The 25,610-nt window shown below is 36.8% G+C and overlaps 1 protein-coding gene across 1 annotated transcript in view; it reads left to right on the top strand.

Annotated features, from left to right (window-relative positions):
- LOC105826521 (microtubule-associated serine/threonine-protein kinase 4-like) overlaps window positions 1-25,610 on the top strand; it is a 167,638-nt gene that overhangs the window by 44,362 nt on the left and 97,666 nt on the right. Inside the window, exon 2 of the mRNA XM_012664501.1 lies at window positions 4,683-4,771. Within this exon, the coding sequence (XP_012519955.1) occupies window positions 4,683-4,771 (89 nt within the window). The remainder of the gene's footprint in view (window positions 1-4,682; window positions 4,772-25,610) is intronic.

The following is a 25,610-nucleotide window of genomic DNA, read 5'->3' as shown; positions in this document are numbered from 1 at the left end:
TCTTCTGCTAGGAGACAGGTGCCAGACCCAGATGAGAAATGTTTACAGATCCCACCACAACTTTCTTATGGAGCCCTGAGCATAACGACAATTTAGGCAGAAATGTAATGTCGGTGCTTTAGACCAAAAATACATGCACCACCTTCCCTACCCCTCCTTTAGCTCAGTAGCCCGTATTCCTCTTTGTCCGTCACCTGGAGTAAGGCTTGACTTAGATGATGAAATGCAAGATCCTCTCTTTATCTTCCTAGCAGATGGGAGGTGCCCTTGGCAGTAGTTAAGAGATTGAGAGGCTCCTTGTGAAACTGTTTTGGTGATGGTGACGATGAGCTCAGCGAGCAGGAGTGGTGCCCTGTTCAATCCTCACTTCACCTGCCTGAGCAAAAACCATGCAGACAAATAAAACTCTTCCTGGTGGTGGCCTCATGTCACTCTGAACATCTCCACCCGGGTGCTCATCCAGCTGCAACGCTGTCACACATACTGTTCTGTCCCCACCTACTTGCCTCACAGCCCTCAGGGGCAGCCAGTCCCCACTGTTATCAGCCTCTCACCTTCCCACTCTTCTCAGATCCTAGTCAGCTGGGTGCATTTCTTGTGCTCTGTGTATGTGAGTTGTCTGCTTCATAGTTGCCCCTAGGTATACCTTTCCAGGGAGGAACCAAACAGATGAAGTAAAAAGAAATGCTTACTTGTGAACATCAGCCCACCCTAATCCATTTTCCATCTTTGCCTTTGTCTCAAGTTGTATGTGGCTGTCTTCTTGGACCAAATTCTGATTTTGCAAGTAAAGAATCTGGCTGTGCCATTGTGTTAATAGAACAATAGTAGTCACCTTCCAAATTCAGAGAACAAACCCAGCATGTTATTCACAGGAAAAGGAAGTTTTTCCATGTGTGGCTTCAACTGGAGAACTGAGAGGAGGAAGTACTTTGTGGGAAGCGGGTATTCCTGTGTTCAGGCTTCAGATTGGAGCACAGGTTTGGTGAATGGCTTGTTTCTCTTGAAGAATGAAGGCAAAAGTACGCACTTGGGGATGGAATAGATGAAACTTGAGTTCATGATTCTCCTTCAGTTTCATTTTTGTAGTCATATACCTGTGCCCCTTTAGGCTAAAAACTAGAGATAACTCTTTTATTTATATATTTATTTTTTAAAAAAATGATAGGGACAGGGTCTCACTCTTGCTCAGGCTGGTCTCGAGCTCCCCACCTTGATCGGTCCTCCCACCTCGGCCTCCTAGAGTGCTAGGATTACAGGCATGAGCCACAGTGCCCAGCCGAGATAACTCTTTATAAGATCAAATGTTTAGATGAGGATGAATTGTAAACAAGAGATTTCTGCTACAGGAGAAGTGGTGTTCCTGTTTTTACCTGGTTGGACATGACCTCTTTTTCCCCTGGGTGGTTTTTCTTGAAAAACAAGCAAGGCAGAATCAACTTAGTCATGCAGTGAAAAGGAAGGAAGCTTTATTTTGCCCAAGTGGAAATGTTTCCACTATTTTGTCACTTTATGGATTAAATGAGTGGTAGGTGTAGTCACAAACACCTGGAGAGCCTCCCTAACACTTGGCTGCCGTAAACTTCTCCTTTCATGGGCAGAAAACCTGGTGTTACCTCATGACAGAGAGGTCGGTGCAGCATTTTGCACCAATGTCGTTATTAACGTGAGCAGTGCCAGGTGCCATGGCAATCTAAGTGGCCTATACTCATAGTTCCTGCCCAGAAAAAAAAAAAAACTGGAGTTTTCTTACTGTGAGGTTAGTGCAGAGTTTAATTCATTGAGAATCAGGTACCTAGAGTAGTAAGATTAGGTGACTGTCAGAGATACCAGAAGCAGGTAGCATTGAGATTCCATGACTGTTCCCTCTCCTACCTTGGAAAAGTTATCTACAGAGTATCTCAATAGAGTCCCAGGATTTCAAAAGTATTAATGTATATCAAGATCTAGATATTTTGGGATTAAATACAATGTAAAATACCCCTTTACCATCAAGAGTGTTAGCAACAAATTCATTTGTGGGGCTAAGATCCTACTTCATAACTATAGGGATTTATTTTGTATACACATGGAAATCTGTCTTGTTCTATGTTTTACCAACTCTGGTTTTGCTATATTGGTAGCATTTCATGTTTAAAGTTTCCTCTTTGATTGTTTAGAGAGATTCAAGGAAGTTCCAAGTCTGTTACAATTTTAATACCATCTCTAGCTTCATGGTGAAGATAAAGAGGTTAGAGGAGACACTTTCAGTTGCGAATTGTGCTTTACTTGTTTGTGGCATTTGTCAATAAGCTGTGTCTCCAATAATTACATACTACCAGTACCTTCAATATGGTAAACTGTTCAAATTCTGAGGCAATTTGTTTTGAACTTCTCTTCTTTTAACTTGCTCATGTATTCATAGATGAGATAGCCTATGTTTTCTTTCACTCTATGTTGTATTCATAATCAATCATCCATTTGTAAGGATTACAAATCTTGATAGAGAAGTAGGCAAGCGCAGGATGACTGTAATGTAAACCTGTTTGTATATTGACCAGACAAGTATATTTCATTTTGGAGTTTTATTTAGACATTTATTTTTGAGATTTGTTTAGATCACATTTTTTAAATCACTTTTCCGCCATTTTAATAGACATTTAAATGGATACAATTATGAGGTTTTTTTTGTTTGTGTTTTTCTTTAATTGTTCTAAATCCAAATTGTTGACTATTTTGCTTGTTGTGGTAGTATACTAGTCATTCTCTATGTTTCTTAGGAAAATTCAATATTTTAAGGTTTTCTTTAAGAAATATTTTCTAAATTTAGTTTGAAGTAAGTCAGCATATTTCACTGCTATCCCTAGGTAAGATATTCATTAGATTACTATTTGTATTGGTATACATTTCTTATTTTACTTACATATGTAAACATTAATAATTAAATATGTTGATCTTTATAAATGATGTAGATCAAATACTAAATATGAAGAAAATATAAATAACAGTTTTTGTAATAACCTGAATTTCAGTTAATTTGCTTAAATAACTTTGCTAAGATTTCCAGGATAGAAATCTGTCATTTATAATTTCTTTTATGAATGTCAGCAAGTTAATATATTTAATGTTTCCATATTGAAATGAAAGGAGACATTAATTTGAATTAACGCTAAGTACATTATACAGTATCTCTTAAAAGCAATGAGACTATTTGATTTAATGATTATGAATTTAATAGGTCGAATACATTTCTTCATAGGTGAGTTGATAATATCACAATCTACCTTCATAATTAAGTATCAAGGGTCTATTCTCATTTAACAGCTTCTTTAAGGCTGAGTAAACATAAACTTAATTAAACTCACAGATAATGCTAGAGCATGTTGATTGCTGCAGTAAGGAAAATGAAATGATTCAGCCTGACCTTAAGATATGATAAACATGGGAATGTTGACAAATGATGGTAAGCAGCAAACATCTGAGAGAGGATCAACTCCCAAGTCAATATTTCTGAAAGAAATTGGGTTTGGTTTTGAAATGTGTTATTTGAATATTTAGAAATGTTCCTTTCAAATATTTTACAGAAACCCTGAAATATGTCAACTCATTATACCTAATTTAGAAGTCAGGTGAAAATTCCTGTTTCAGGAAGCTGGTATAGTAGAGATCTGTCTTGGATTAAGAAGACATTGCAATCAACTCTTAGTGGTGGCTGAGGGTAGCAGGGTATAGGAGGACAGAGTCACAGAGCCCTGACCCTTGTTGTTGGTAAATTCAGTGAGGTAACTTGCTAGGTTTTATCACCACCCACCCCCCTTTTCTGACTACTGTACTGATAATAGAGATGGAAGTGCCAATCTGTGTTGAACAAAAGCAAATTAAAATAAGATAGTATCCACTTCACCATCTACTGGTTTTGTCTTTGCCTTATTCTTTGAGGCTTGTGAAAGTTACTTCAAAATGAAATTAGCCATTTTATAACTTCCTACTAGCAGAAACAGGAAAAAAATGGTTGCCTTGTGCCCATATGTAACAACTGATTTCTACTTACTGGGTACTCAGTAAAATGAGCAGCTAGCATGCCTGTGAAAAAGGACCATTGCTGTTATTTTAATATACTAGAATCTGTTTTTATGATCCCCAAACATTTACCTTAAAGAGGAATTTATTCTGTATATAAGACGAAAAAGGAATGAGTGGTGAAATACATTTGTCTTAGGCATCAGCTGTTCTGTTGACAAAAGGCTGAAATATGAAATTTGTCTAAATAATTAGATTTTTAATTAGTGCATCATTATAAGATTAATGTCATTGCGCTTCATTGCATGTAATTTTGTATTAGTAATTTTATGTCAACAAAGATGCTACCTGTGGTTTGCTGATTTGAATTGTTAATTTATCACTTGTATGCATGGCATGTCACATATTTGCAGTCAAGAGCTACAAGAAGGTAATTGATTATCGCTCCACTGGTGGTGAGGAATATTGATGGTGTTATGCTATACGAATACATTATATTTTCTAATATTCAAGGGGCAGCCACCCCTCAAATATTAGTGAATGCATAATAATTTGCAATAATGTTAACAATAGCATCAGCAGATAGGCTGTTCAACCTAGTCTGTGCCTACATTGAATGTGCGTGAACATTGTTGATACTATATTCTCTTTTTAAATCTTTGTTTTTTCTTTCCATTTGACAGTTGCCGAACAAGCAACCGGAAAAGCTTGATAGGCAATGGGCAGTCACCAGCGTTGCCTCGACCGCACTCACCTCTCTCTGCTCATGCAGGTAATTGATTGCCCTTTCTTGAGTTTTATTTCGTTTTGTTAGTTTTTAAAATAATTCATGCATTTTGAGATGCAGGTGTGTTTTCACAGCCTCTCTTGGTTTTCTTGTCATTTTATCACTAAGTTGTTCTTTCTGATAGGTTAACTGACCCAAACCTTATCCTCTGTTTGAGTGATTAGACTCTGACATACAGAATTCCTTTTTATGTGGAATCCTTTTTCAAATACTTCTTTCTCCATTTCTAAATTTTTGGATGATGCAAGACATGGTTTTCATGTTAGGAATATGTCTGGGAAATGTAGACATGATAATTCACATGAAGAGGGTTAGTGTTAAAAACTATTCAGCATGTTTCTCCATAAAATGGAACTTGTCTAATACTTTGTGATAGCCACTATAGGGAGGAGGAAGATTCAAGAGATGAGGCTCTTGGTCTCAAGTACTTTGTAGAATTACGAGGAAGGGGTAGAACCATATTATAAAAACTATACAATGAAGACTGCTTTGTATGCTATTTTTTTATTTTCGAAGTTCTATCCAAGCTGAGGCAAAGAGAGAAGGGTTAATTCCAATCAGGAAAATCTGAGAGAGTTTAAAGGAGCCATTTGCCCAAGATGTTGAAAGATGAGCAAGACTTTGGTAGGTGGAAATGGGATGAGAGAAAGGGAATTCACAGTGTATGGCAGGTGAAGAGAGTGGAAGGGGTTTTGACTTTGAATCCCTTTTAAGGATTTTGAGGAGGATCTGTGTTTTGGAGAGGTGTCTTAAGGATTGTAGAGAATAATGGGGTGAAAGGATAAGCAGTTAGCCCTACTTCCACTATACTCTTGTGGAAACTCTAAATTGACCCTGATGTACTCTCTGGAGATCGTGATTGCATATCCCCAGAAGGCAGTCCTAGAGCTCAAGGAAGCTCTCAAATTCAGACTGGGAGTTGTCTATGTTTGGGAAGAAGAAAGAAGAGAGAGGTAGTTGTTCCTTTGGAATAAAATTTTATTTTCCTCATAGTGATAAATAAAAGCAGGTATAGTCAAAAATGTAAAAGATAAATTGATAAAATTATGATATTGTCAGATGACTGCTAACATCCCAAAATGCCTCTTCCAGATAAAACTTGAGAGAAGCTCTTGTATACCTGAAGACAAGTTCTAGACCACTCATAGCAGTATCATTTATAATAGCTAAACATTTGGAACAACCTAAATACCAGTTAGAAAATGGTTAAATGAAGTGTGGCGCAGTCATACACAGAACACTGTACACATAGAAAACAAGTAAACTAGTACTATACATATCGCTGTGGATGAAACTGAAATACATTGTCGGACAACAAAAGCAAGTCACAAAAGAATATTACATAAATGTTTATATAAAGTTAACATGCTACATACAATATTTTGTTTAGGGATATATATATAAAAATATATAAGATACATGTTATATTCTATGTATTAATTATAAAATATAATATATGTGTATATTAACAGCCTAAGGGAAAACATGGTAATCCTAAAGACCAGTTTCACGAGCGTAGCTATCGCTGAGAGAGTAAGTGTGAGGGGGATATAACTGGGAGAGATGGGTAAGCAGTAGGAATACTATGTTTCCAAAGCTGTATGATGAGTATACACTATATTATTACCATTTATATTTTTGAGATTTTTATTACATCCTCCTCATAGTAGTAAACCCTACAGAGGGCCGAGCAAGGCCAAATACCTCACTTGGAGTCTGGAATTATATCATTATAAATAATCTTCACATTCCTCCAGCACCCAACATGCTGCCAGGCAGTATATACTATAGTAGATGCTAATGAATGATGAGCTCCATTTTTTACATATAATTCGATAGTGATTAAAAAACCTAATCTTACTCTTCTTTGTGGTGTTTTGTAGTAATTTCACTATCTTTTATGTGCCCCTTGATTAGTCTTTTATTGCTGTGATTTTCTTCAGTTCTAATACTGAGAAGAGAGCAAATGTGGTTAAGACTTTAATGATCCTTTTAATTATTTTTCTTTTCTCTAATAGACTTACTTAAATTCTTTTCCCTTCAACATTAATTTAGCATTTAATCAGAGGAGTGGGCAGATAGAAGCCTGTCATTCAGGTTTTGGGAGTATTTTTACTTATGTTACTGAGCCAGCAGGTTGTTATTCACTCAGAGGTAGGAGAAATCTGTCAGACTTTTTGTCAGAAGTTGCATTTATCACGGTCTGGTAGGTTCCTATTTCTGTGTAAAAGAAGAAGAAACTGTGAATAAAGGACCAGTCCTCATGTCGTGATAATGTGCAATGCCTCCTCACGCACCGTGCCTTCTGCGTCTTCCTTTCTGCCGCTACATTTTCTAGCCCGTGTTTGATACACAGAGTGCCAGGTGAGGCTTCCTAGATGTCTCCATGAAAAACGAGAAAGAAAACTGCCATCTCAATGCTTATTAACCTAAGAGTTAAAGTTACACATTGAGTTTTTCTTAGGTAGGGATTATGTGAGCCTGGCCAGTCATCACTGATGCTTAAATTTATACCCATGAAATGCATCAGTAGAGATGAGGACATTAATGCATTTGTGTAGATGTGTCAGTGGTGTTCTGCAGAAAAAGAGATATTGGCATACCTAGTGCCTGGGAGCATGTCTTCACAAGCAAATTAGTGTTTGTGGGAAGCCAAGGATTCCTAGAAGAACAGTTCCATTTAGTTAAAAAAAAAAAAAAAAAGGTAAAGAAGCTACAGAAAATCACAGGCTCCTAGTTCCAGAAAGATTCCAAGCATGAAAAATAATCCAGAAGTCCCAAGGGAAAACACGAGTGTATCTCTCGTACAATAAAAATTTCTTTATAATAAACAAAAGCAAAAGAAATCAAAGTGTGAAAAACATTTTTGTGCTCATACTGAGTGCCCATCTAATTGCCTTAATATGCAAAGCGCTTGTGTAAATTGATATGAAATGGTGAAGGCACCAATAGAAAAATGGACAAAAGATGTAACGCTAGTCATAGAACAAAAATGGCCAGCAGAAATACGTGAAATGCTGCTTCTTTGCAATCATAAAAGAATTGTGAACCAGTATAATGAGATAGTGTAATTCACATAGGATAGTGACAAAATCATTTTTCAATTGATAAAATCCAATGATAGCAAAGATGTGGGGAAGCAGTCCTTTTCCCATAATAAATAAAAAGTGTTGATGTGAATTAGTACAACCATTTTTGTTAGTGGTTTGCAGTATTGGTTAAAATTTTAAATGCATTTATCATTTGGCCTGGCAAATCCATATAAACTAATTTATGTTACTCATATTCTCATAGAATAACAAAATCATAAATATAGCATGGCTTCCAAGTAGCAAATGGAAAGGTAAGTTGTTGCCAGTTTTCTATTTAATTTGTTCTTGAATAATGGACTGGTTAAATAAATAATGATTCAGGTATATAATCCGGCACTACTTGGTTGTTATAAAGAATGAGGTGGGCTTTTTTGTGCTGATATTGGAAAGATGCTAAGAGAGATTGTTAAGTGAAAAAATGCATATTGTAATTTTGTACATGGGTGTGTTTAGAATGTATGCACACACTTGTGTATTCGTGCATATTTATGGCGAATTTTTGGAAAAAGAAAGAAACTGTTAACAGTGTTTATTTCTGGAGAATAAAAAGGTAGGGAAATTAGCATATAGTCCTTTTATAATAAAAATAAGGCTCCAAAAATAAAGCCAAAAGAAAAGAAAATAATATCTGCAGTAGTTTTCTACTGCTGAGTATAAATTACCCACAATTTACTGGCTTAACCAACATTCATTCATTAATCTTGTAGTTCTGTGGGCATAAATCTGGGCAGGTTAGCCTGGGTTCTCTGCTCTGGGTATCATAAGGCCAAAATCAAGGTGTTGGTTAGGCTCTTATCTGGAGGTTGAGAAAGAATCCACTTCCAGGCCCATGCAGGTGTGGACAGATTCAGATCCTTGCCTTGGTAGGACTGGGGTCCCCGTTTTCATCTTCTAGAGGCTGCCCTCTGCCATCCTCCAGCCAGCAATGGCACATCCAGTCATTTTCATGCTTCAAATCTCTGATTTCTTCCATCAGCCAGAGAAAACTTTCTTTTAAAAGCCTACCGAGATAATCTCTGTATTTTAAGGTCAGGTGACCTGGGACTTCAGTTACAGGTGAAAAACCCCTTCCTAGTAATACCTAGAGTCCTATTTCATTGAATAACTAGGGGATCAGAATCTTGGAGAGACCACCTTTAGGATTCTGCCCACCACAATATCATTTCCATGTTGTATTTTGATTCATGTGGATGAAGGTAGGCGCTCTAAGAGTGATACTTACCAAGAGGAGTCACAGAGGAGAAGGATGTAAGTAACTGAAACCCAGTGTCCCCAGGCTTTTAAAGTCCTAAGGTATTGGCCACAATACCTATCTTTTTGTGTCTTCAGAAGTTGTTTTACTGGGAGTTTTCAGGTGACTACTTTGATTCATTTATAAGAGGATTTCTGTAAGGAAAAATGGAACGGAGTTTCACTATTGGGCAACTCTAGGAATTATTAAAGATGAGAAATATCCTAAATTCCTTTGACTATGAATACATATATATATAAATTTTGGTTACAAAGCACTTCATTTCTTAAAGATTAGTCACCACCGTATTTGACACCGCTCTGTTCTGATTGTATTAGGGAGGCCTATGGGGGTTGAGCAACAAAACACAACATCCCAAATCCTACTATTCAAAATGAATCACGGGGAGCCTTTTGTTGCACATACCTTCATTATATTCCCTGCTTCTGCCTCCCCACCCTCACCCATGGGGCTTTGGATTAATAAGTACAACCCACTTTATAAATGAAGATGGTTTCCAAGGAGGAGCTATAAGACAGTATGTATGTTTTTTAAAATAAAATTTTCATTATTTCAGAAAATTCTGAGGACCTTCCTCTTTTGAACTTGTTTTTTTTTTTTTTTTTGAGACAGAGTCTCACTCTTTTGCCCGGGCTAGATAGAGTGCCGTGGCGTCAGCCTAGCTCACAGCAACCTCAAACTCCTGGGCTCAAGCGATCCTCCTGCCTCAGCCTCCCGAGTAGCTGGGACTACAGGCATGCGCCACCATGCCCGGCTAATTTTTTCTATATATTTTTAGTTGTCCAATTAATTTCTTTCTATTTTTAGTAGAGATGGGGTCTCGCTCTTGCTCAGGATGGTTTCGAACTCCTGAGCTCAAACGATCCACCCGCCTTGGCCTCCCAGAGAGCTAGGATTACAGGCTTTTGAACTTGTTTTGAAGTCTCCTTTTGAGCTACACATGAAAATTGGTCACACCACTTTACAGCTTGCTTACCTTGCATTTGAGCTGTATCAGTTCCACTCACCTGGAATTGTGCAAATCAGATGGGACACTAAATTGGATGGGGGTGAAGGCAGTGGATTTACAAACAGGCATGCTAATGCAAAGAATTGAAAGTTAATAGTCTATCAAGGGGGTAGAGATAGGAAAAAATACACAAGGTGGACTAGTGAATTCAAAAAAGACAGTCTGGGATACAATAGGCTAAGTAAGAATTCCGGTGTGCCAGAGATATTCCTGGGAGAATCATTGTGTGATAACTGAGTGCCATCCTTGATATCGGCAAGAAACTTCATAATATTCCACTTGCCCCATACTGTTAACTTGGAAGATGTGTAGTTGGGCAGTAAGGGATTTACTAAATGTAAAACCCAAAGTTTTGACCCACAATGCCAACCAGTTACTTACTCTGTTTACCAGCACTCGTATGACCGACCATGTGTCATTTTAAGGATATGGTAAAATTTTACAAGAAATTTGGCAGGCTATGTTCCTGTGACTCTATGTTTAAGGCTGGAATTTGCTTAAAAAACAAAATGTGATTTTTCTGATTATGACAATAAAGTTAATAGTTTGTAGGAAATATGAGAAATTTCATGGAAAATATAAATCCACTATAAACCTTCTACTCAGAGATAATCACTGTTAACAGTTTATTGTATCTCTTTAGTCTTTTTTTTTTTTCCTATATATACTGTGTGTGCATGTACATGTCTCTCCCTGACATGCCTATGCGGAAACATTTATTTTATTCTCTTGTTGCCACCATTAAATATTACAGTTTTTAAGATTCAATCAATATAAGTCAAACATACTATCTTAGTATTTGTAATATGCATGTTTTACTACAATGGAATTTAGACATTTTCCATACTCATTAACCATTTGTATCTCTTCTTTTATTATTTATCTGTATTTTTATTCATGATCCCTCTCTTTTGTTTAATTTTTAATCTTACTGATTTGTAAGAAATGATATTGATATTAATCTTTTGTAATCTCACCAATATTCTTTTCCAATTTGCCATTTCTCTTTTTATAATGGTGGTTTTTGACTAATAGAAGTTATTCTTTTTCTCATTTTTAAATTTTTTGTGGTCCCCTCTGTTAGTCTTTTTTTATTTCTCCTTTTTTTGCTGTGTGTAGTTTCGTTTTTTTAACAAGACTGGTCTTGCTCTAAGAATTGCCTGCTCTGATCTCAGTTTCCCCTTCCTCCTTCACAGTTGACAAGTTTAGTATCAGTGACACATTTCTTTACCTTCTCATACTCTTAATCTGTCTGTATAGAGCGATGGTTTTCCCAAGCAGTGAGCAAGTTTTTGAACAAAAGAGTTTTTCTGAATCCTTCTAAAACTTTATAGGCTAGCCTACAAAAGAGGGAAGATTGTAAGCCAAGCAGGCATGAAAACAGTTATTCTCAACTCTCCAGACTCCTGGGGGAGAATTTACACATATATTTCTGCTCAGATGTTTGTGGTACTGTCAGTTTTTCATGTAGCACACAAAGGGGAGGCCGTCATTGTGAATTTTAGCTTGTGGGTGAGAGCAACTCAGTCAATAGAGATGAATGATCTTTAGGTACCAGTGAAAGATTTCTGCTTAGATAAGGTGAGACTGGGGACAGAGCCCTGAGTGTGGAATAGTGCCTTTGTTTCATTTATTTTGTGACTTTCATTGAAAAGGCCCCAGCAGGTTTTTCATGCTTGAGATATTATTTACCAAACTGTTGGAATCTGCTTTATAGATCTTTAATGAAAATGTTCATTCAGCAAGGCAGTGACCTCCTTTGGCAGCGTGGACACAATAGTACAAGATAAATAGTTCCTTTGCTTCTTTATATTTGGGGAATAGGACAAAGAAAGATTATGTGCCCAGGGAGTCATAGCAGGTTGATTGTTAGCCCTAATAGGAATTAAGTTTTCTGGTACCCCATATGACCACTCTTTCTTTAACATAAACTTTCTTTTTTTACTCCAAAGGGATCACTGACAGGATCACCCATTGTCCTTTTTTTCTAATTATAAGTCAGCCTCACCAAAATCAACGTAAACTTGTAAAACCTTGTCTTCAATCTAGAGGACCTTGCTGTCCTCCTCATGAAGTGTCATTTTATGTTGGTGAAAATAGGCAAATCATATGGCTAAACTTTATCCAGTTGATTCCCTTGGTCAGCCTTGGGTGAAGCATCACCTTGGAATCATCTAATTTTATTAAAACCTTCTTCAGTGGGCTCCAAGACCACATTTCTTAATCTAGTGTGTGTGTCCAAGCTATGTCATTTCACAGTGCATCTGTTCTGGGATTTCAAGTATTTCGTTAATCAGTTGTTCCACATTATGGAGAATACCATCTTTAAAAGAAAAAAAACCAACTAAGTTTTTAGTTTTTATTTTTTTGACCTAAGCCTTTGTGTAATTGCCAATTGTTGGCTTGAATAATGACACATCTTGCCCTTCCTGCTTAAGGAAAAGAATGATAAAATCAGATGGACTGACGTCATTCGGTGTGTTTTCCTGGTTTTTGGTATTGCTTTGTGTTAAATCACTAATCGGGTGTATATACCAACATCATTAGTCTTTGTTAATTCCTTTATGCAGATCCATCGGCCCTGTTACCTGTATTTATCATTTTGGCCCTTCGAGAAGACTGTAATGTTTATGTGTAACCTATCCCTAATAATAATCTAATGACTGACACCTTTCCATATTTCCCTAATCTCTCAGTGTAAGAGAATTTAATCAGAATGACTTTTGATTTAGCTTTTTATTCTCTCCTTCATTATAAATTAAAGCTATTAGAAGCTGACTCCTAAATTTAATTTTAAAGATGCTCCCTTGTGTTAACAAAGTGGTACCAGCTTTTTTTTTTTTTTTTTTAAATCATGGGCCCCCTGGGCAGGAATCCAGGAAGATTTTACTCCCCATTCATTGGGAAGGGCTCTTCATTTTTTTTTTAATCAAAATTTTCTAGCATTTTTGTTGTGTTTATGTATCAACTACGGACTTTCTTTACGTAGGTTTGGTTGTTGAAGTACCAGTTGAATCTTTTTTTTTTTTTTTTTGAGACAGAGTCTCACTGTGTTGCTTGGGCTAGAGTGCCGTGGCGTCATCCTGGCTCACAGCAACCTCAAACTCCTGGGCTCAAGCGATCCTCCTGCCTCAGCCTCCCGAGTAGCTGGGACTACAGGCATGCACCACCATGCCCGGCTAATTTTTTTCCATATATTTTTAGTTGTCCAATTAATTTCTTTCTAATTTTTAGTAGAGACGGGGGTCTCACTCTTGCTCAGGCTGGTTTCAAACTCCTGAGCTCAAACAATCTGCCTGCCTTGGCCTCCCAGAGAGCTAAGATTACAGGTGTGAGCCACCGCGCCTGGCCCCAGTTGGATCTTAATTACATATTTTTCAAGTTAGATTGACCATACTTAATGAAAGATTGGGTGTGGGGTGAGGGTTGATCAAAGGTGGCTTCCAGATGGCAGGGTGGAAGGGGGGCATTTCCCAAGATGAGAGAGGCAAGAAAAACAGATCTGAAGTCCTGCTTAAGCGTTCACTTTGCTGCATATTGGGCCTTAGTGCCCACGAGACAGATAAGTGACGTAAATAGGCTGCTGTTATATATAGGTCTGAAACTCGGAGGTCGAGTCTGCCCTGGCAAATCAGTTTGGAAACCATTAATTCACATTTAAAACCTTGGGAGGGGAGGAAATCATTGAAGGGAAAGAGTTTGGAGTGAGAAGACGGAGCCTCTGGCTGGGCCTACATTGCCAGCATTTTGAGGTCCTGAGAGGACAAATGGCCAGCAAGAAACTGAGAAGCAGCAACCCGAGAGGCAGAAGGGAAAGAGGAGAATTCAGTGTCATAGAATCCAAGAGAAAACCAGGCTCCCCGAAGGAGGGAGAGGTAAACTTTACCGTCAAGTCAGCGAGCCCTGTCAGGCACTCCACAAATGTTTGCTGAAAGAGTAAATAACTGTTTATATAGAAATGCCTGTAGCCTCATTTGACTCTTAGGGCCAAAAATGCAGCATATGCCCTGATGTTAAGCAAGGTTTCCTTTCTCCCCAAAGAGGGAGTCTTTTTAAACACTGAAGTACTTACAAAGCCCACATAATATATTATCTTAATTACTTTATTTTAAAAGTAGTTTTAGCAAATCTTTCATTTACCTCGTCCACAATATAATCCGTTTCAACCATTGCTAAAAGCTGAGAGGATGCTATTGCTTTTCCAACTCTTGAATAATTTAGTTGCTAAGGTGATGCTGACATACGACCTCCCAAGTCTGAAGAGCAGGCAAAGAGAGCAGTGCTCCACCTAAATTAAGGAAATCTGAAATTTTCTATTTTTGATAGAAAATAGACATTGGGAATTCTTGAGGTTACTTTTTCTGTGAGAAAAGAGATTCTTACAAGTTTTGGAGGGGAAAAAACTCTTGAGAAACTTGAGTCTCAGAATAGCCAGTTTTCTTGAAATTTCATTTATTGATATAGGAGAATCTTTTTAATTTCAAATTTTGTAAAATATTACAACTGGAAATGAAAATAATTGGTTTATCGACTTTGTCTACTTTTGGATTAGACGATGTCAGGTTTAAATCTCATATATAGCTACATATTTCATTGTTTTAAAATATATGTATAATTAATAAGGAGTATAAATGACATGTATTATCCTATATCTTCTAAATCCTTAAAAGTTTATATATTCAAATTGGGCAAAAATAAACTTTTGTGATCTACTAGTTGAAAGCAGGAGTTGTCGTCTGTCCAGGCATGCTTTGTTCTGAAACATAAAAAATGATCACCTGGAAAGTGAAAAGCACATTTAAAATCCTTACTAAGTCACTTCTCTCCTCACCCTGGAGGTTTTCAGAACCTGATGGTCTCAGATCGGACAGCCTCAGTGACTGGCACAGTGGCTTTGGTTTTTCTGATTGTACAGTGGTTGTCACTCACTGTTCACCGGTTTACCCCAAGTTGTCTTTGAATTTGAGTTAGAAATCCTCAGCTGTATGTAAATATCTAGTCGTCTTTAGGCCATTAGCTGGGAAGAGAGTGTGTGGATTTGTATCACAGACAAACTGTTCCACAGAGACGAAAGAACAGCAGGGGCCGTTAGCGTGGGGACAGGCCAGCCGTCTGCCTTAAGTGCCCAGTGCTGCCAATAGAAGGCTCAGCACAGCCGAAGTGGCCCGTACCTGTACCCATTAAGCAACCTGTAAGGGATGTTTGAAAGTCTACATCTTAAATTCAAGTATGTACGCTAAAGAGCATTTTTCTTTTTTCTTTTTTGGCACATTTAAATATCATGTACAGCAATGCCATCTCTCTCTTTGAACTTCTTCACGCTGGCATAATTACAATTTCAGCTTTAATGATGCTTTAACGCAGATTTTTGTGTTTACTGCAGCAGTGTATGAGTACTTCTCCACAAAAGCCCTGTAAACTGCAGGCTTTTTAAGTTCTAAGCTTTAATGTTAGCAGTAACAGTGGGTAATTACAGAGCTTGTCAGGAAATGTTACCGTGTACACACACTGTGGTAACCTTCAGAAGTTTAGAGAGTTCAACTGTGAGGATGGGAGAAGCATTGAAGTTGGTGTAGCATGTTTCGGTTTCCCTAGACTAGGGAGGAGAAAGGTGAAGAAAATTTAGAAGAAGATAAGAAAAGTCATACAGTTTTAGGAGGAAGAAATGATCTTTGCTTAAAAAACTGAAATATTTTAGGTTTTTTAAATGTGTTTTTAAAAACTATTTTCTATTTATAAAAGCTGTACGTGTTCAGTGTCAAATTTGGAAAATACAAGGAAGTATAAAGAACATAAAAATCATTTATATTTTTATCCATCACTCAAAATTAACTACTTAACATTTTTGGTATATGTCTAAATATGTATGTTGTATATGTCTATTATATTTATAATTAATAAATTTGTAGGTCAAACATAATTTATACACATATATTTGTATATACATGTATAAATATGTGATCATAGATATATTGTGTCTAGATCATTTTCTTTGGGTATTTTGAATATTTTTATGTCATTAAGTTTTTTCCCTTAATACTTACTTTTAACAGATATAAAATATTCTATTTTATGAAAGTGCCATAACTATTATACCTCCCCCTAATGGACATTTTGGCTGTCACTAGTTTTTTGGTTCTTATAAGTAATGTTGTAGTGAATAGCATTATACATGAATCTTTGTGATCAACTCTGATTAGTTTCTCAGCTTAATCTGGGAAGGTATTCTTTAAAGTGTTGGTGTTTTATTGCTCTGTATTTGTGTTGTTAGGCCTTCCATTATTGTCTGACTTAGTTTTGAGGCCCTCAAAGCCAGAGATTGTGTCCACAGGAAATACTCTTTAATGCTTGCTGCAAATGACATTTAATAAGCATCAGGAATGTGTTGTGTAGACACCAAAATAACTTTACACATATCCCAGTACATCCAAGTGTGTTCTCTCCAGCTGAAACAATAGTTATTTGTATTAAACTTCCAGGAACTTTGTACCCACTAACATCATGGTGACCTGGTAATGTTAGTGAGATGAATGAAGAAGGAACTATTACATCAGACTACAGAGCTGTCACATTTGTGTTCCACGTGGAGGACTAGACTCTAGTGTAGAAACCTCCGGCTACTGTGTAACTCAGGAATTCTGCTACTTGAACCCCTTGCATTCTGAGATTGTTAGCAACTGATATTGTACTAAATGGTGTATGTAATAAAACTGGACTTGGGGAAAAGGATCTGGACTTTAGCATAGCTCTACCACGTATCAGCAGTGCTACCATGGGCAAGTCACTCCCTGCATCTCAACCTCCTCATCTGTCAGATGGAAATAATAAAACTTGGCGTTGCAAATTTTTTTATGATACGATCGTTTAAATGTGAAAGTGTTTGCAGTATCATAAAGTACAACAACATTGTGGGGTTTTAAGAAACTACCAATGTATTAAAACCAATCTGAATTTTTAACATAACTAGAAAGGATACCATAGTGTGTAAATATGGAGCTAGTAAGAACACAGGCTTATCGGGGTCTCCAAGTGGGTTGCTGACAAGCAGCGTGGCATTCATGTACCAGTCTCCGCTGGGACACACACGCAGCAGCCTGTGATGTCGTCATTTCAGCATACCAGCCTTGGGAGTTCGCTCCACTGGTGCACTTACTCTGGTTTAGAGCTGATTTGGGGAATTAGTACTGTTAAAAAAAAAAAAATCAACTCCAGTGAATCAGAATGACAGCAGTTTAGAGGGGCTGTCTCAGTGATAAGAAATGGGAGGGATGATCTGTTAGTGGGATTCACAGCCCCCCACCTCCCTTTGCTTCATTCAGCTAGAGAAGTTCAACCTGTCACATTGTGGGCTAGGGAGGAATCTCTGGAATCTGGCCCTGAAGACGCCTTCTGGAGGAATCAAGACCTGGATCATGTCCAGAGTGAGCTTTGATGCACTCCTCTCTCTGGGGCTTGAACACAGCGTCTAGATCAATGGGTTTTCATTTATGTTTCTTCCGTCCTATTCTATAGGTCCCCCACCTGAAGGGGGTGACAGCGGGGAGGGAACCTCACTTTTCAGACAAGAAATATGTATGTTTATAGGCATTTTGTTGATGTAGTTATCATTTAGTGGATGTTTTAAAGATAGGAAAAAATTGTAGTACTTTAGGGATAAACTATATTGCTGTGGGACATCAAAAGGGTAGTCAGGAGATGAGCAGGGAAATGTAAGCTAACAGGTCCCCATGCCACTAAATCAGGTGGAGAATGGTCAGCAGGAAATGGCACCTCCCTGGGAAACTCATGGGCTGAGAGAGAGAAACTTCCCAGCCATTTTGATGAAAACTGTGCATCTCCTGACTAATCCGATGATTGCCCTGCTGACCTCCCCTCACTGGTGGAGAATCTCAGATACAGGGACGGCTAAGGATTCCCCCAAAGCAGGAACATTCTAACGTGGTCCAGTTCCAGTTATCAGATGTTGGTGGACAAAAAGACTAGCACTTAATTACATGGACTACACTCACCTTTTATCCTTAGATATAAAGAAGTGATATCTCAGGTTAATTTTCTTAAAGTTTTATCATGGTCTGCTAACAATCAAATATGACTTTGAACAATCCTCCCATCTTCACTTGGCCTTAATTTCCTTTTCTGTTAAAGGAGAAGATTGAATTATTTATATATACATATTTTTTCTAATATTCTGTTTAAATATTTCTTTTAAGGCTGTAATTCCATATTTCTAGTTCTTGTGTTTTTTCCTTTTTTGCTTTTATTATTTTTAATTGACACATAATTATACATACTTATGGGGTACAATGTGATATTTCAATACATACATATAATGTGTAATGATCAAATCAGAGCAATTAGCATATCATCACATCAAACATTTATCATTCCTTTGTGTTGGGAATATTCAAAATCTTTTAGCTGTCTGAAAATAGACAATAAATTGTTGATAATTATAGTCACCCTATAGTGCTGTAGAGCACTAGAACTTACTCCTCCTACCCATCTGTACTTTTGTATCCATTAACCAATCTAAAGAATATCCCTTATACATCAGTTTTATCATATATCAAGGTTATGATGATTGACATAAATTTGTAAATTACATAGCATTGAAGATCAATGGCTTAGGGTTCCTAAATATATGTACATAGCTTATAGTTTTGGATTTTTTTTTAGCACATTTCATTTATTTTATTTTGGAGACAGAGTCTCAGTCTGTCACCCGGGCTAGAGTGCAGTGGTGTGATGATAGCTCACAGCAACCTCAAACTCCTGGGCTCAAGCGATCCCTCTTCCTCAGCCTACCTAGTAGCTGGGACTACAGGCTCACACCACCACACCTGGCTAATTTTTCTATTTTTAGTAAAGACGGGGATCTCACTCTTGCTCAGGCTGGTCTCAAACTCAAGAGCTCAAGCAGTCCTTCCGCCTCAGCCTCCCAGAGTGCTAGGATTACAGGCGTAAACCCCTGCACTTGGCCTAGTTCTTTTGTTATAAAGGAGATATGTTTTTCGTCACTGTTTCCCTAGGTTAATTTATACTGGCCTTGTGTTCTTCATTGGAGGTATGCTTTTGGTATTCCAGGGTCTGATGACAGATGACACTCTTAGCATCTAAAATATCGTGGAAAAGAGAGTAGACAGCAGGTTGGACCCAGCAGACATAAGACATGATGGCATGTTTGAGTGACCCACGAACATGACCTGGGTATGGCCAATTTTTCCATTTTTCACCAGCATCTGAGGATGTATGTTTCACTGGGAAGGACTCTTGGTAAGAAAATGGGTTGTCCTGTTGCCTGTGCCTCCCAGTCACTTTGAAGGCCATTCATCCCCTTGTTTATCTAAGTAGCAGCACATCTCAGTTTGTGCCATTATATCTGTCAGTTGGAATAATTAGGCCTAATGCCTATTTTTGCACATGTGGAAATGTTCTGGGAATCTACAGTAGTTATAAGAGTGACCAGCCAGTCACTGAAGGAATGTATTTAGTTTTGAAGGTTTTGAGTGAGAGAATGTGTTTAATCCTCAGGGAAAGAACATGCCCTACTTCAGTGTTTAGAGATGCAAATCACTTTAAATAGGCCAAATGCAGGAAATGAAACAAGTTCCTTAATTGGTAAAAAGCCCACTTCCTTGTGGGATCAGTAATTTGGTATGGGAATGGACACATTCTAGCATCCTTGAAACTGAAAGGAAAAAAAATAGGTGAAATGGTTCATATTTGGTACTTTTATGCCATTATTTCAGGAGAAAATGTGGATTTTTAAGCTTATCACTCGTCACTTCATTTGACAGTTTTGATTTTCAAAAGAAAAGGATCAAATGCAAATTCTTCTCCCTCTTCTGGGGACTTAGGCAGACTTTTAACATCAAGAGATGTACATACCTCCCCCGACAACAAATTTCACATAAGCAGTACCAGTCTCCTTTGTCAGTGGTTCTGTGAAACTGTTCTATTTCATCCTTTCTGTTCTTATTATTGACATAAATGATGGATGTTCATTTCTTCTGGTGCTGTGGGGCCTTAACCATTTCTGTCCTGAGTATGTGCCTATCTAACCTGAGTCCTACTTACCATTTCGTTTCTGAAATTGTCTTCACTAGCTGGGTGGAAGTTACAATTTCTAAATAGAAGTTACTGACATTAACATACCTCAGGGCAAGCAGTTGACTTATGGGTTGTATGTTTGATACCCAATCATGCTTTTCATTAAAATATCCATAACACCTATCACCACCCCAAATTTGTAAATCCGTGATAATACTGGAGACTAAGAATATACCAATGCTTGGTCACATCTTTAGTAGGAATTACCCTTATTACCTATGTACAACACAAAATCTGTCAGTAGTCAACTCATGGCTAGACCTCAGAAACAGTATGACAGCCAGCTGGCAGGAGACAGAGGGTAGATTTCACCCGCCTGTGCTGCATACCCTGACATTAGAGACTTAATACCTATGCCAACAATCCAAATATCTGGCAGTCACCTCCTACCACATGGAAGCTGCTTTTTCAGCTGGCCAGAGAGATCCATTGCCGTCCCAACAGTATTATCTTTCTCTTCTAGATTTGACAAACTATAGTTTCTGGAATTAAGCATCCTACATCAGATAAACTGGGGATTCATTTAATGATTTCTAACAGTATACCTTTTTGGTGGGAGACCAAATGGAACAAAAGCAGTGATCAAAAATACTATTAATGAAAAAAAAAATACTATCAATGAAGATTTTTTTAAGTTGGGAAAAAAAGCAAGTAAAATGGGCACAAATAATAAAACTCTGCCCTAGATATAGTCCTGTGACTTTTTAATTTTTAAGCAATGGAAGAAAAACACCTATAGGTATCTGAAATTATCCGAACAGAAGAAAAACAAAAACTGATTTTTTACAAAAGGATGAAATACATGCTGGCCTCTGTTGTCCCTTCCACTGCTACGTAATGATGTTATGGCCAAAGAACTCTATTCGCCAAGGTGATATGTACACACACATGCACACACACATATTATATATATTATCATATATTCGAGGACATATAAGGTATACTTTCCATGTATCTTTCCTGACAAAGTCACTTAGAGATATACAGAAGATGATCGAAAGCTAAATTAAAATGAAGAACTCAGATTGAATAGATGAGGTACAAAAGTACTATGGTGAGCATTGATAGAAAAATGAAAGTTTGAAAATTCTTTAAAATATGGTATGAATAAAAATTCAGTAATAACAGTATCGATTTAGAACTTGTATCGACTAAGATCAGAGACAGAGATATGGCAGAAGTATACACGTGCTAAGTTCCTTTGACTTCCTTTGGGAAGTGGGTGAGGAAACAAGAATTACATTGTAGTCCTTTTGAACTCATTAATTAAGTAAAATATGCATTCAGGTATGTTTTTAAACATTTACGATCATAACTTACTAGCATAAAAAGCAATGATGTCCTCGTATATCACAGAAGAAAAATAAAAAGAAAATACTCATCCAGCACAGAGTAGGAAGACTACCAACTTCACTTTGAAATGTAAGTGTTAAAATTTAGTAGAATAATATAAGAATTACTTACTATATACTGGGCTTTATTGTAAGAATGATTAGCTTAATATTATATACACTATTAATACATCATAATAATGGATCACATGTTCATTTGAACAGATGTTGAAAAAGCACTGTATAAAATTAAACATTCATTTATGCTAAAAGTTCTTTAGAAAATGAGAATGAGTGGAGAACTCCATAATGTAGAAAGATATCTAATTTAGACTAACGGCCAGTATTTTACTTCAGTGAAATACCAGAAGCATTCTGTTAAAATCTCTCCCCATTAATATATAACTTTATTCTGCACGTTCTTTGTAGTCAAGTAACATATAAAACTGAAACAAGATGTATAATGCAAAGATGGTAAAATTTGTTATATTCATATGATATAAATAACCTAGAAAATCCAAGAATCCAGTGAATATGTTTTAAAATTAATAATGAATGAAGTAGATTGTATACAAGATGGATATGTAGAAATACTGTGTATTACCAATTATGATGACTTAGAAATGACAGTGAAAAAAAGAGTGAATTCGTGACAGCATTTCCATACTTTTCCCATCCCCCATCAAAGGGAAGAAAATATGCTTTGATGTAACTAGAAGGAGACTCGAAAGGGATTGCTATGAAAAACGACATAACTTTATTATTTGAGAACTAAACTGTTTTGAATAATGGAAAGACATGTCCTGTTCATTGGAAAAAAAACTAAATATTTTCTCCAAATTATAGTTCTAGTGTACTTCTAATCAGAATTTTTATGAGTGTGTGTGTGTACGTGTGTGGGTAACGTTGTTTTCTTCGTTGCAAACACTAAATGAACTCTTTCTAGTTTAAGCAGGGGAGGGATTTGTTAAAGTATATTAGATAGCTCACAGAATTTTCCAGAGCACCAGAGAGTGAGCATCAGAGGCCAAATGGCCTGGAAAAACACCCAGGCCATACCATGGCACTGTGCCAGAGCAGGTCCTGGCTCCTGCTGCCCTGATCCCTGGATCCCAGAAACTGTTGACACTGGTGCCCCACAAGAGGAATGCTTCTGCCTCCACTTTTGCCCCCAAAATGGACTTCTTTGTCAGGTCCCTTTATTGCCTTTGTTCAAGCCAAAGTTGAGTTTAGCTTGAAAAACTCAAAAAAGCCTAGCCAGTATTCTAACTGCAAGGAAAGTTGGAGAAGTGGGTGGTGGCATCAACTATGGGGAGGGCAGGACTCATGATACAGGAAATTGCTCTTACATAGGGGCTACTCAGAAGATAACTGGGCGACCATAAAGATGACAGATGCTTACTGTGGTAACTTGATGTAATGACTCCAGGCACATCTGGAAAACTGAGTAGATACAACTAGCCAAATAAACTCAGTGAGTTGGACCTGATGTACCTGAGATTAACATATATCATAAAGTGACAATAATCCAAGCAGCCATTCACATAGGAAATAAAAATTGACAGACTGATGATGATATGATGAAAGAAACATCACAAACCACTGAGAAAGAAATTGTTTAATCAACAAGTGATATTACAGACTATTGGCTATTGATATGAAAAATACTTAAGGTGAGCTTCCTTCATACTATATGCTAAAATGATTTTTGTATGGCTTTTAAATTAGTTGCAAAAGTTAAACCCTAAAAAGTAAAATTAATATATAATTGAACATTTAATATATTTATGATGGAGAAACAATTTCTGAGCATGAAAGTGGAAGAAATTGCTAAAAGGAGAAGTTTAATAATAGGAGTTTAAAATTCTTCAAGTTAAAAAACACCATAAACAAAATTAAAACACAAATAACTGAGGAAATATCTGTAACAAATGGGCAGATTAATATTGTTAAGTCATAAAGAGCTCTTTTTAATGAATGCATAAAAATACTGTACTGCCCCACTAAATAAATAGGCAAAAGAAATGGACAGACAGCTCCACAAAAGTAATAGAATGACAAGTAAACAAATGAAAAGTTCAACCTCTCACTAATCAAATAAATGCAAATCAAAATAAGATACCAGTTTTTGATTTGCGAATATTAAAAGACAAACATGGTAATATTCATTTCTAGTGATGGTATAGCGAAATGAGTATTCTTACTGCATTAATGTAAATTTACAATGGTTTTAGAGAGCAGCTTGATACTTTGTCAAGAACTCTCAAAATAGTTCCTATCACTTGAACTATTATTTGCACTTCATGAATATAATTTAAGGAAATAATCAGAAAAGTACTCAGAAATACATATTTTAAGATGTTAATTAGAGCATTATTTATAATAGTACAAAATTGGAAACAACATAAACATTAAATAGAAGAGCGGTGGTTAAATTGTAGTCCATCTGTGTAATGGAATAATTTGTAGCCATTAAAAAATCATCACATTTTTTGAAAAACATTTAATGACATAGGAAAATTATAATTACAACCTAATTATAGAGCAGGACATAAAACTGAATATAGTTTGTGATCTAATTTGAAAGTATGTTTATATATACACGTACACACTGTCAAAAAATAGACTAAAGACACTACAATATTAGTAGGATTACCAATTTCATTTTTATAATTTAATGTATTTTCCAAGTCCTCTGCCGTGATCATGTGTTACTTTTAGAATCTAATTCTGAAAAGTTACGTTAAAAGTGAGCAGTTCTTTCTATGGATTTTAAACATTTCACCAGAAAAATCCCACGTGCATATTGTTTCCACCCTCACCATCTGCCTGCAGTTTAAAGCAGTTAAACAGTTTTACGTGTAGCATTTTCTAATACTAGTTAAGAGTACTAAAGTTATCCCCTCGGTCTAATTTATCCCTAGTCAGCCCCATGGCGGTGACGGACATATGCTACTATATTCTACCTAACATCTACCTAGAAACATACATGTCTGCTGGAGGGTAGCATAGGATCTGGATGAAGAGTGGAATGTTTTTTTGTGACCTACATTGCTGAATAAAAATGTCTTTTTTTTTGGTCTGAGTTAGTTGCTGTTGGAAAACATTACAAAACTATTTAGCAAAACTTTTTCTTTTTTTGGTAAAAAATGTTAATTAAAAACGTTCTAAGTAAAATTGTTCTCCATTAAGATTCCCAAATCATAAATCCTCTAGCCTGTGTGGGAAAAGTTGAAATTTTGTTTTGCTATAGCTATATATCATAAAATATAAAAGCTAACCACTTGGACATTGTCTCACCCACTTTCTGCCTGATAGCACGTTTTTAAGTCATACTATGAAATGATTTGCTGTTATATCATTTGAAATTTCTTATTTTTGACATTAAACTTAATTGAATAACCAAATGTAGATATTGTTATTCGTTATCTTTATTATATGTCTTGGTGACACAGACCCAGCAATTCCTACTCCAGTACCCTTGAGAAACTAGCTTACGTCTGACATTGCTCAAGATTCATCAGCGATGTACTTAGGCTTGACAGCATCCTGTCTGCCCTACTGCTCCACTGTTGGAGATCCACTGTGATTGCCCAGTGGCCCAATCCAGTGACCTCTTTGTTTAAAAAAAGAATCAGCCAGAGCACCGTGCAGGATTTGATACCAGGAGCCATGTCCTGTTTCTTGAATGTTTCTCTTCTCTTGCTTTCTATGATACGTGCTTCTATATTTCTGTCCTTGTTGGCTCCTTTTGTTTCTTCCTCCATTTTAACTATTGAAATCCCTTGGATCACATGCTTGGTTCCCCTTTTACCTGTGGTATGCACTCTCTCCCCAAGGTCACTTATGCATATGCTGATTTTTCCCTCAGCTTCATCCTGGTCATGAATGTTTCTCCTGAGCACAGATGCATGTTTCTATTTACTGGCACACTCTCCATCGGAGTGTCCCACTAGCACCTCAAATCTGACTGTTATCCAGTACCAAATTTATTACTACCAATTCTGTTTATTCTGTTTCTCTCTGTTGT

The sequence above is a fragment of the Propithecus coquereli genome, unplaced genomic scaffold (genome assembly GCF_000956105.1).
Source record: "Propithecus coquereli isolate 6110/MARCELLA unplaced genomic scaffold, Pcoq_1.0 Scaffold9, whole genome shotgun sequence".
Taxonomy (NCBI): domain Eukaryota; kingdom Metazoa; phylum Chordata; class Mammalia; order Primates; family Indriidae; genus Propithecus; species Propithecus coquereli.
The sequence above is the reverse complement of the archived record's forward strand: the minus strand, read 5'-3'. Positions and strand labels throughout refer to the sequence as shown.